Genomic DNA, 13,264 nt, shown 5'->3' with positions numbered 1-13,264 from the left:
GCACTGGATAGCTGGTCAATCACAGCACACCTCGCTTTTTCAGACCAATGAGCTTTGTAAAAATTGACGCGTTTCAGAAAGGCGGGGCATAGAGGAGAAACAATAATGTACAGTATGTGGAAAATAATGTGTTTTTTTAACCTTAAACCGCATAAACACATTTCATTACACCAAATACACAAAATAATGTTCTTTTTAGCAGCATCGTATTACCCCTTTAAACTTATTTTTACAAGTATTCTTTTGTTGTTGCTGCTGTTGTTTTGAGCCTATAGAAAAGGTGATCTTTCTTTAGAATAAATGTTTGTATAAAAAGCTTGAAAAGAACCCAACCAAGAACGTATCACATAATCCAACCCAAATCTATGTTCCAAAGTTTAACTTGACCGTAACCATGAAAAGAGAGAGAGAGAGAGAGAGAGAGAGAGAGAGAGAGAACAAACCTTTTTAGGCTTCTTAAGTGTTTGGTTATGTCCTTTTGACTTTTCATAGAAACTAAATAAAAGTAACCAAAAATAGTATCCAAAGGTGTTTTCTTACATTTAAAGGGTATTACTGTAATGTGCTGTTTTAAAAAATTGGTATGGTATTAATGTTTAAGTGAATTTCAGTTTTACAAAACATAATTTACAGTAATGATATCTTGTAGAATTATTCGGCGTTCGAGTGTCCTTAAGTTAGTGAACCAATACCATCTGCTGGTCAACATTAGGCACTGCTGATGATACTATAGTTACACTAAACATACAGTCCGCTTACTCCTGTCACTGTGTATTTTATTATATTGTTATATAGATTAATGTTATATTAAATATTAGATTTGTCAATGTAAAAATATTTCAAATTACACCCCATATTATTAACTACTCTCTCTCTATCATTAAGCCCTTCCAATAGGCCAAAATTCACTTCATATCAGAACACAAAAAGACCAGGAATGCAAGTAGAATATAATAAACTTTGTTTACACAGAGGCATAAAAAAAAACATTCCTTACAATTTTTCCATTTCACAAACATTCCAGACAATCACATTTGACAATAAACAAGTTATACTATAAATATAAAAAGATGTGCACTTTTGAGAGGTGGGAAAAAATTTAAAATAAAAAATAAAAACAGACAGACACAACAAGTAAACACAAAAGAAAAGATCTTAAAGAAAAAATGCTTGGGAATAAACAAATGGATGACCAGTTCAACAAAAATTTCTGCTAAACCTGTTACTATGAATCCTCTTCTTTTGGTCCATTGATACACCCCAAATGTCATAATGAAATCCATCTAAATTCTGTGAGTTCCAAAAGTCATCTATTAGTCACATCACTGCCAGCTATTGACACACTGTCCTCTACTCTGATATACTGAACTCTATCAATGTGCAGTTTGGCCAAGTGATGTCCTCAGTGTGTTCAATCTCGCTACAACAATGAGAAAACAAGGAGCAGCTCAAGAAATAAATTATAGGCATCTTGTTAAAAAGGCACTCGCTCAAGTCTTTTACGCATCTCACAAAGTACATTCTCTTTAAAGTAGTTTTAAACTGTCTGAGAAAAACAGGAAAGTTGATGAAAATGATGTGAAGTACATACAGTACGTTTCTTTTGGTTTATAGATAACTGACGGCGGAATTAAATGTATGTGAAACAGATTTGCATTGTAAACACTTGAAAGAAACATCAAAGAGAGGACTATAAATAATCTAAAATCTACATGGCTTTTCAATAGCGAATAGCTTAAAGTCAATGTATTAAAAGTATTAAAACATATTGTGTTGACTTTAAGATATCAAAACCATCCACTGCACTGGATGCAGTTTTTTAATGATATTATTGGCCTTTTTGTACCACAACAAACACTGACTCCATGTGAGCCATTGCTCACTCTCTCTATATAAATATATATTCTTTCACATTCTTATGTACGATTTCTCATTTGTTCAGTAAGCAGCAGGATGTCTGCATACACCTGTGGTTCTTGTAAACTTGAAGAAAGATCGAAAGAATCATACGGCAAAGTGTGTATCAAAATGTACCATTATGTTTAGAAGCTAAAATAGGTTGCACTATTATAGCTCACTTGCATCTGGATTGTGAGTTAAAAATTACGAAAGCACTGTGTATTCCCAAAAAGAAGCAGAACAGATGGAGGGCAGGTCAGATAATCTTTTTGTGTTTTCAGAGGCCAGCTGAATGTGTCCTTTATGTAGTTCTTAAAAACCATCTCTCTGAAAAAGATAAAAAGCCACTGTTTCATTCCAGTGATATTCCACTCCTTTCTGGTCCTTTTAATAATCTTTTCTTTTATAAACTTTTCTTTCAGCCAGCAGGCAGATCCGTCATATGCTATCAAAATACATTAAACGGGTTGTGTTAAAAGAGCAACTATTGTTGCGTCCGATTGTGTTTTACACCATGGCGATGGTGTCGTCGGGGTACATCAACAGAATTTTCTGCCAATCTCTTCTGATGACTGCGAAAAACTCTGTATGTCTGATACCTTGCATAGGACCTTTGGAAGTTGGAGGCTGGAAAGAAAATACAAGCACATTAAATTAAATTAATATATTTGTATAACTGTAATGTATAAAAATATATCATATATGCACACTACTGTTTTAAAGTTTGGAATCAGTACTTTTTTTTTCTCACACAAAACGTTAAGCAGCTCAACAGTTTTTAACATGGATGATAATACGCATCTTGAGCACCAAATCAGCATATTAGAATGATTTCTGAAGGATCATGTGACACTGAAGACTTGAGTTACTCGGCTTTGCCATCACAGGAAAAAATAACATTTCAAAATATATTAAAACCAAAAACATTTATTTTAAATTGCAATAATATTTCATAATATTACTGTTTTTACTGTATTGTACTGCATATGTACTGCCTTGGTGAACATAAGAGACATTTTTAAAAATTTTACCAACCCAAACCTTTGAATAGTAGTGTATATATATACTCAAGCCAGAGTATATAAAATGATCATTCAAGCTCTACAGGGATGGTTGTTGTAAAAAAGTGTTGTTGTGATAGATTTTCACAGAATACTTACGACTCATGCAGGAAATCCTGGGCAAGTCCCATGAGCCGTCTCCTCTGCAGCGAATGGTGGGAACATGTCTCTGGATGAAGCCGTCCGTGCACTGGTACCTGATCAGGGAGTTGATCTCATAGTGTGGGCGCAGCTGGCCAAATGTGCGGGCGTTAAGGACAAGAGGAGGCTGACTGCAGGACACTGTTGAAAACGGCACATAATAGGGTAGCCATCAGTAATGGAGGACTGAATCTGAAATGTTATTTTAAAATTTTAGCTGCTTTAAACCACTGGAGACAAATCCAAAAAAACTGCTCTCTTCTTGTCTATAAACAACCAAAGACGTCATCCAAATTTTCACAGAGTCCCTATTATACAACATTTTTATTTCAAAACCACTGATGGAATTTAGACTGAATATAAATGTCTGCCTATGCATGCCCTATTATTTTAGAAATGCCCCTCATCCAGGTGCTAAAAGTTCACCTGTGCCTTTCTTGCAGGTGAAGGTGAGGTGGTAGTTGCAGGGAACATCATTCCACTGGCCGTCCTCATGCCAGATCATTACCACACAATCCTCCCCTGAGGAAAAGAAACTGTCTGGCTGGTTCGGTCTCCAGTTTTCATATTGCTGCAGGAGAGGAATATGGATAGAGATGAAAAAGTTAATGTGAGCGAGACAATTATACTATAGAAATACATTTCAGAAATATTATAGTAATTACATTATGATACACTTTGAGTTATGACCATGTGTTTTTGGAGTGTTTAAAAGAAATTGCATTCAACACACCTGCACAACTTAAAATACAACCTGGCTCAAAACAGGAATATACTGTTTGTGCTGTATATATTCTTTTACATCCATATGTATGAATTCTTATTTTTTCCGTATGCAGCAGGATGCATGCATACACACCTGTGGTTCTTGAATATTTATAGCAGTTGCACTATTATAGCTCATCTATATTCAGATCCACATTTCCCCAAAAATCCTTTACCTAATTTGGTGTTCCCGGTTGAAAACGATAACTTAAAAAATGCTTGTAAATCTCTCATTATGTTATATTATCACCAAATCTTGTATTCTTTTTTGTTTGTTTGATTTGTCAACTTGTTTTATTTCAATTAGCACATGATTTGCATTTCTTCTTGGACCTTGCAACTCGGTTTTTGAGTGAAATAGCATTATTTGTGGATAGTTTTGGCAATGTTCACTCAAAAACTAAGGTGCATACACTCAGATCGACGAGGCCTATGGTAACAAAGAAAACAAGTTGATAAGAAGTTTAAATCCACGATTTGGTAATAATGTAGCATAACGAGAAATGTAAAGCAATTTTTTATAGGCCAGTCATTTTTGACCAGTAGCACCACAAATGTAACAAGGTGGGGGAAATCCCCAAAAGTACAAAAATTATTATTTGAAGGGGGGAAAAAAATTTTTTGGGTGGGGGAGAAAATCCTTTCTAGTTCAAAATGACAGAATTATGGCATAAGGCGTTAAATTAAAAATGAATATTTGTGATATACAGTGTGAAAGCAATCAAAAGCTTTCAAGCAGAGTATGACTGTCTTTGTATGGAGCACATAAGAAAGGCAATAAAATGATAATGATAATGATACAGACACACTCCAGTAGGGGGCGCTAAGTACACACATCACCACTAAACTGCAATAAGCAGCTGCAGTGAGTGGTATAATGCATTTAGAAGATAGTAGTTATAGTTGTAGTTATAGTAATACATCTATATTCAACCATCATGGACAAACTTTATTCAGTGTATTTCCTCCCTTCATACACATCCGTCATCTCTCTCAGCTGTGGGTGAATGCACTAAGAGGAGAGTAGCAATTGAAAAGACCAACCTATAAAGAAAGTATCTAATAAAGCCTGCAAAGACAAACACAGTGCACCGTTTACAGTGGACTTGAGCTGATATATTTAAACAGATTTAAAGTGTTTTGAGGTACTATTCCAGATACTGTTTATACTGCAACTACACAACAGACTCTTAGTCTGCTGAGATTAAATTGTACAGTATATTGTTTTAATATGAATTTAAAATGTATATTGGCACTCTTCCATATCTATTTTTTTTATCCTAAATTAAAACTGTGAAGTTTGCACATATATTAAACATTACGTAATTATACCCAACCGAGACAGGTTGGAGCTCTGGTCTTTCAGCAACCCTTTCAATACTACACCAATCACCCAACAAGTCCTGTTATTATCCTCTTACAAAAGGAATGTGCGCTTCCAGCACACCTCGCTTTTCAGACCAATGAGCTTTGTAAAAATTGACGCGTTTCAGAAAGGCGGGGCATAGAGGAGAAACAATAATGTACAGTATGTGGAAAATAATGTGTTTTTTTAACCTTAAACCGCATAAACACATTTCATTACACCAAATACACAAAATAATGTTCTTTTTAGCAGCATCGTATTACCCCTTTAAACTTATTTTTACAAGTATTCTTTTGTTGTTGCTGCTGTTGTTTTGAGCCTATAGAAAAGGTGATCTTTCTTTAGAATAAATGTTTGTATAAAAAGCTTGAAAAGAACCCAACCAAGAACGTATCACATAATCCAACCCAAATCTATGTTCCAAAGTTTAACTTGACCGTAACCATGAAAAGAGAGAGAGAGAGAGAGAGAGAGAGAGAGAGAGAGAACAAACCTTTTTAGGCTTCTTAAGTGTTTGGTTATGTCCTTTTGACTTTTCATAGAAACTAAATAAAAGTAACCAAAAATAGTATCCAAAGGTGTTTTCTTACATTTAAAGGGTATTACTGTAATGTGCTGTTTTAAAAAATTGGTATGGTATTAATGTTTAAGTGAATTTCAGTTTTACAAAACATAATTTACAGTAATGATATCTTGTAGAATTATTCGGCGTTCGAGTGTCCTTAAGTTAGTGAACCAATACCATCTGCTGGTCAACATTAGGCACTGCTGATGATACTATAGTTACACTAAACATACAGTCCGCTTACTCCTGTCACTGTGTATTTTATTATATTGTTATATAGATTAATGTTATATTAAATATTAGATTTGTCAATGTAAAAATATTTCAAATTACACCCCATATTATTAACTACTCTCTCTCTATCATTAAGCCCTTCCAATAGGCCAAAATTCACTTCATATCAGAACACAAAAAGACCAGGAATGCAAGTAGAATATAATAAACTTTGTTTACACAGAAGGCATAAAAAAAAACATTCCTTACAATTTTTCCATTTCACAAACATTCCAGAAAATCACATTTGACAATAAACAAGTTATACTATAAATATAAAAAGATGTGCACTTTTGAGAGGTGGGAAAAAATTTAAAATAAAAAAATAATAAAAACAGACACAACAAGTAAACACAAAAGAAAAGATCTTAAAGAAAAAATGCTTGGGAATAAACAAATGGATGACCAGTTCAACAAAAATTTCTGCTAAACCTGTTACTATGAATCCTCTTCTTTTGGTCCATTGATACACCCCAAATGTCATAATGAAATCCATCTAAATTCTGTGAGTTCCAAAAGTCATCTATTAGTCACATCACTGCCAGCTATTGACACACTGTCCTCTACTCTGATATACTGAACTCTATCAATGTGCAGTTTGGCCAAGTGATGTCCTCAGTGTGTTCAATCTCGCTACAACAATGAGAAAACAAGGAGCAGCTCAAGAAATAAATTATAGGCATCTTGTTAAAAAGGCACTCGCTCAAGTCTTTTACGCATCTCACAAAGTACATTCTCTTTAAAGTAGTTTTAAACTGTCTGAGAAAAACAGGAAAGTTGATGAAAATGATGTGAAGTACATACAGTACGTTTCTTTTGGTTTATAGATAACTGACGGCGGAATTAAATGTATGTGAAACAGATTTGCATTGTAAACACTTGAAAGAAACATCAAAGAGAGGACTATAAATAATCTAAAATCTACATGGCTTTTCAATAGCGAATAGCTTAAAGTCAATGTATTAAAAGTATTAAAACATATTGTGTTGACTTTAAGATATCAAAACCATCCACTGCACTGGATGCAGTTTTTTAATGATATTATTGGCCTTTTTGTACCACAACAAACACTGACTCCATGTGAGCCATTGCTCACTCTCTCTATATAAATATATATTCTTTCACATTCTTATGTACGATTTCTCATTTGTTCAGTAAGCAGCAGGATGTCTGCATACACCTGTGGTTCTTGTAAACTTGAAGAAAGATCGAAAGAATCATACGGCAAAGTGTGTATCAAAATGTACCATTATGTTTAGAAGCTAAAATAGGTTGCACTATTATAGCTCACTTGCATCTGGATTGTGAGTTAAAAATTACGAAAGCACTGTGTATTCCCAAAAAGAAGCAGAACAGATGGAGGGCAGGTCAGATAATCTTTTTGTGTTTTCAGAGGCCAGCTGAATGTGTCCTTTATGTAGTTCTTAAAAACCATCTCTCTGAAAAAGATAAAAAGCCACTGTTTCATTCCAGTGATATTCCACTCCTTTCTGGTCCTTTTAATAATCTTTTCTTTTATAAACTTTTCTTTCAGCCAGCAGGCAGATCCGTCATATGCTATCAAAATACATTAAACGGGTTGTGTTAAAAGAGCAACTATTGTTGCGTCCGATTGTGTTTTACACCATGGCGATGGTGTCGTCGGGGTACATCAACAGAATTTTCTGCCAATCTCTTCTGATGACTGCGAAAAACTCTGTATGTCTGATACCTTGCATAGGACCTTTGGAAGTTGGAGGCTGGAAAGAAAATACAAGCACATTAAATTAAATTAATATATTTGTATAACTGTAATGTATAAAAATATATCATATATGCACACTACTGTTTTAAAGTTTGGAATCAGTACTTTTTTTTTCTCACACAAAACGTTAAGCAGCTCAACAGTTTTTAACATGGATGATAATACGCATCTTGAGCACCAAATCAGCATATTAGAATGATTTCTGAAGGATCATGTGACACTGAAGACTTGAGTTACTCGGCTTTGCCATCACAGGAAAAAATAACATTTCAAAATATATTAAAACCAAAAACATTTATTTTAAATTGCAATAATATTTCATAATATTACTGTTTTTACTGTATTGTACTGCATATGTACTGCCTTGGTGAACATAAGAGACATTTTTAAAAATTTTACCAACCCAAACCTTTGAATAGTAGTGTATATATATACTCAAGCCAGAGTATATAAAATGATCATTCAAGCTCTACAGGGATGGTTGTTGTAAAAAAGTGTTGTTGTGATAGATTTTCACAGAATACTTACGACTCATGCAGGAAATCCTGGGCAAGTCCCATGAGCCGTCTCCTCTGCAGCGAATGGTGGGAACATGTCTCTGGATGAAGCCGTCCGTGCACTGGTACCTGATCAGGGAGTTGATCTCATAGTGTGGGCGCAGCTGGCCAAATGTGCGGGCGTTAAGGACAAGAGGAGGCTGACTGCAGGACACTGTTGAAAACGGCACATAATAGGGTAGCCATCAGTAATGGAGGACTGAATCTGAAATGTTATTTTAAAATTTTAGCTGCTTTAAACCACTGGAGACAAATCCAAAAAAACTGCTCTCTTCTTGTCTATAAACAACCAAAGACGTCATCCAAATTTTCACAGAGTCCCTATTATACAACATTTTTATTTCAAAACCACTGATGGAATTTAGACTGAATATAAATGTCTGCCTATGCATGCCCTATTATTTTAGAAATGCCCCTCATCCAGGTGCTAAAAGTTCACCTGTGCCTTTCTTGCAGGTGAAGGTGAGGTGGTAGTTGCAGGGAACATCATTCCACTGGCCGTCCTCATGCCAGATCATTACCACACAATCCTCCCCTGAGGAAAAGAAACTGTCTGGCTGGTTCGGTCTCCAGTTTTCATATTGCTGCAGGAGAGGAATATGGATAGAGATGAAAAAGTTAATGTGAGCGAGACAATTATACTATAGAAATACATTTCAGAAATATTATAGTAATTACATTATGATACACTTTGAGTTATGACCATGTGTTTTTGGAGTGTTTAAAAGAAATTGCATTCAACACACCTGCACAACTTAAAATACAACCTGGCTCAAAACAGGAATATACTGTTTGTGCTGTATATATTCTTTTACATCCATATGTATGAATTCTTATTTTTTCCGTATGCAGCAGGATGCATGCATACACACCTGTGGTTCTTGAATATTTATAGCAGTTGCACTATTATAGCTCATCTATATTCAGATCCACATTTCCCCAAAAATCCTTTACCTAATTTGGTGTTCCCGGTTGAAAACGATAACTTAAAAAATGCTTGTAAATCTCTCATTATGTTATATTATCACCAAATCTTGTATTCTTTTTTGTTTGTTTGATTTGTCAACTTGTTTTATTTCAATTAGCACATGATTTGCATTTCTTCTTGGACCTTGCAACTCGGTTTTTGAGTGAAATAGCATTATTTGTGGATAGTTTTGGCAATGTTCACTCAAAAACTAAGGTGCATACACTCAGATCGACGAGGCCTATGGTAACAAAGAAAACAAGTTGATAAGAAGTTTAAATCCACGATTTGGTAATAATGTAGCATAACGAGAAATGTAAAGCAATTTTTTATAGGCCAGTCATTTTTGACCAGTAGCACCACAAATGTAACAAGGTGGGGGAAATCCCCAAAAGTACAAAAATTATTATTTGAAGGGGGGAAAAAAATTTTTTGGGTGGGGGAGAAAATCCTTTCTAGTTCAAAATGACAGAATTATGGCATAAGGCGTTAAATTAAAAATGAATATTTGTGATATACAGTGTGAAAGCAATCAAAAGCTTTCAAGCAGAGTATGACTGTCTTTGTATGGAGCACATAAGAAAGGCAATAAAATGATAATGATAATGATACAGACACACTCCAGTAGGGGGCGCTAAGTACACACATCACCACTAAACTGCAATAAGCAGCTGCAGTGAGTGGTATAATGCATTTAGAAGATAGTAGTTATAGTTGTAGTTATAGTAATACATCTATATTCAACCATCATGGACAAACTTTATTCAGTGTATTTCCTCCCTTCATACACATCCGTCATCTCTCTCAGCTGTGGGTGAATGCACTAAGAGGAGAGTAGCAATTGAAAAGACCAACCTATAAAGAAAGTATCTAATAAAGCCTGCAAAGACAAACACAGTGCACCGTTTACAGTGGACTTGAGCTGATATATTTAAACAGATTTAAAGTGTTTTGAGGTACTATTCCAGATACTGTTTATACTGCAACTACACAACAGACTCTTAGTCTGCTGAGATTAAATTGTACAGTATATTGTTTTAATATGAATTTAAAATGTATATTGGCACTCTTCCATATCTATTTTTTTTATCCTAAATTAAAACTGTGAAGTTTGCACATATATTAAACATTACGTAATTATACCCAACCGAGACAGGTTGGAGCTCTGGTCTTTCAGCAACCCTTTCAATACTACACCAATCACCCAACAAGTCCTGTTATTATCCTCTTACAAAAGGAATGTGCGCTTCCTGCTTGAAAATTGACGTAATGCAATTTTTGGATAACGCCAATGGCACATACTTAAATACATTACCAAACATTAACTCTTAATATAGTAACTCTTCTGTATCCAGAATACAATAAGAGTGCTTGCAAACTCCAGAGGACATGTTTATAGCCCCTCACTGATGCCAACTGGACTGAACTGTCACACACTCACATTTTAGGTCTGGACTGTATCTAGTGTAGCCTGTTCCAGGTGCTGCTCATCCTTCACACCTCCATTACCTGTCCACACCTGTAAGCTTCCTCTACCCTTATTTATTTTGATCCTCCAGTCCTGAGAGGACTTCCACAGATGAAAACTCCTATCTCCTGCCCTCCAGGGCTTTTTGGCCCTTCCCCACAAAATGCTGCCGTTATCTTTGAAGTGAGATCCCAGTCAGGACTAAACGACTGTAATTAGCCACTTTCCTGTTCAATGGAGGAACACCTCTAGAACCAGGGAGATGGTTGCATGTCTCCTGTTTTACTTTTTTTTTTCACATTAACAAATCCTTTTTTTAATGATTGGTAAAAAATTACCAATATTATTTAAATCAATAGCTTTTTAAAGAAAAAAATCTGCAAGCATCATGGAAAATACAAGGAAACTTTATAAAGATTTCATCTACATTGTCCACTAATAAATGTGTGTATCAATACCATCTTTCTAAAACAGAATAAGAACATTTTGAAGACTGTTCTTACCACAACACTACCATCCGTCCACCGGAAATCATTCTCAAACATCTTATCATTCAGACCTATCCACTGGTAGTCATGGCCAAGGCCTACAAGAGGAGAGAGAAACAAAATTCACCAGCCATATTAGGAACTCTTTGTCAGTGGTTAAAAATAAAAGGCATTTTTGTTCTTATACATCACACTTCCTGCATCTAGGGCTGGAGCAGCATTTGGCCCCTTTGTTATTGGTGATAAACTAACCTTTCTTTAAAGGGGTCCTATTATGCTTTTTCACTTTTTGAATTTTACACTGTAATATGTCTTGCAATATCCGTGCGTGCAAAGGTTCTGCGCAATCCTCTTGTTCAATATTCTGTGGGTCTGAATCCGGCTCAAATTGATATGGAGCAGACGGAACTTGCTGCTTTGGCAAGGGGCGGGGCTGTACTGAAACACCGTCTAAGCTGTTCGCCAATCCCAACGCACTGGGACAGCTAACCAATCACATCACATTTCTTTTTTCGGAAGGCGGGCCTTCATCAAACCCAGAACTAATCGAGCCGTTTGTGCCAGACTGGGGAGAGAGGTGTTGTAATAATGTAAATTATGTAAAAAAATAATGCGTTTTTCGAACCACCAAGCATGAGAGCATGTTCTAGTACACCCCCAAAACAAATTCAAGACATTGTAAAAGAGCATAATAGGACCCCTTTAAACTCTAAAGTCCTCTTTGGCTAAAAATTCCTGAGCCAGTGGAATATTCCATAACTCTGATCACTTTTGTAGTGAGAAGTAAAACAAAAAACAAGCATCCTTCCTCATAAATAACTGTTAGTTTGCATGTAAATGTAATTGATTAGAGCTGATGATATTAGACAGAATGACCATAACTTGGTTTATGTATACTCACGGTTGATGTACTGCTGCTCCTCATGGGACAGGACACTAGCCAGGTGTGCCCCCTGGAGGCGACATTCACGCTCTGCTGTGTCCCAGTTACGCCGATGAGGAAAGAATTTGTAGCAGTGGCCCTGGAACTTGTGCCAGCCGTAGCTGCATGTTTCAGTGTCTGTAGAAAATCATGCGTGAGTTTTTGTTGATGCGCTACACATAAACTTGACATGTAGACACTGAAACTGAGATAATCCTGTTGCTGGAAGTGAAAAAAGGTGCTTGATATTGTCTACTGTCAATTTCTTTTTATTAGTCCTTTACCTGTGGGCTTACACTGTGAGGCTGTTATCAGTAAAATAAATCAAACCTTTTTTTTTTTTGTTCAGTGGCACTCTTTTCAAGTGAGAATGATTTCTCACTCACACTGGACCTGAGGGAATATGTTATAACTCCCTTTCATCCTCGTTTTAAATTACATGTCAGTTAAACGAGATCACTTAGAGCAAGAGCTACACCCTTGTGTCTATCATATCAGGAAGCCAATTCATTTTTGCATAAGAATGGCTACTGTGGCATGGTGAAGATTGGGTGCTTTGCTCTGAGGCATTGTTTAAGAAAGAGGCATTGGATCAAAGCAGACCTGTAAAACAGCCACTAACCATTTGGAAAAACTCATAGTTTTAAAGTAAGCATATTATGAACCCAGCAATTTATTAGTCTTGTTGACAAAGGATTTTAAAGTTCCTAGATCAGCATTTGATACTATGATCATATTAAATTTGCAAATAAAGTGTGTCCTATCAGTCACAGTAAGTATGTTTATGTGCACTGTTATAATCAAGCTAAAGCTGGTTTTTGAGCTACAGTCTCTGCTGGTAAAACTTCAGTCAGACTCACATGATATTTTAGAAAGACAAATTATTGTTTTAGTTCAGCTGAAAGCAAACTTTTAAAGTGCTTGTAAACGCACTTACTGAATGTTTGTGGATCAACCCAGGGCTGTTCAACATCAAGCTGAGAGCTTTGATTCCTTGTTTGAAATCACTGTGATTATGGCAGACTAATTGGTGGTGGTGGTGGTGGTG

At 35.7% G+C, this 13,264-nt stretch overlaps 2 protein-coding genes across 2 annotated transcripts in view; both read right to left on the bottom strand.

The window, feature by feature from the left end:
* Nucleotides 1-1,137: 1,137 nt before the first annotated feature.
* On the bottom strand, nt 1,138-7,159 carry LOC107755721 (versican core protein-like). The gene is made up of 4 exons (XM_016572605.1): nt 7,130-7,159; nt 3,528-3,672; nt 3,060-3,242; nt 1,138-2,526 (listed from the first exon to the last, which is right to left on the bottom strand). The coding sequence occupies exons 1-4, from the start codon at nt 7,157-7,159 to the stop codon at nt 2,384-2,386; spliced, it is 501 nt and encodes a 166-aa protein (XP_016428091.1). The 3' UTR covers nt 1,138-2,383.
* Nucleotides 6,406-13,264, bottom strand: part of LOC107755750 (versican core protein-like) — a 42,856-nt gene continuing 35,997 nt past the window's right edge. The window contains exons 9-13 of the mRNA XM_016572646.1: nt 12,196-12,354; nt 11,310-11,392; nt 8,811-8,955; nt 8,343-8,525; nt 6,406-7,809 (exon numbers count right to left, since the gene is read on the bottom strand). Coding sequence (XP_016428132.1) covers nt 7,667-7,809; nt 8,343-8,525; nt 8,811-8,955; nt 11,310-11,392; nt 12,196-12,354 — 713 coding nt within the window. The 3' untranslated portion in view covers nt 6,406-7,666. The remainder of the gene's footprint in view (nt 7,810-8,342; nt 8,526-8,810; nt 8,956-11,309; nt 11,393-12,195; nt 12,355-13,264) is intronic.

This window comes from Sinocyclocheilus rhinocerous, unplaced genomic scaffold (genome assembly GCF_001515625.1).
Source record: "Sinocyclocheilus rhinocerous isolate Xijiao unplaced genomic scaffold, SAMN03320098_v1.1 scaffold171, whole genome shotgun sequence".
In the NCBI taxonomy this organism is placed as follows: domain Eukaryota; kingdom Metazoa; phylum Chordata; class Actinopteri; order Cypriniformes; family Cyprinidae; genus Sinocyclocheilus; species Sinocyclocheilus rhinocerous.
The sequence above is the reverse complement of the archived record's forward strand: the minus strand, read 5'-3'. Positions and strand labels throughout refer to the sequence as shown.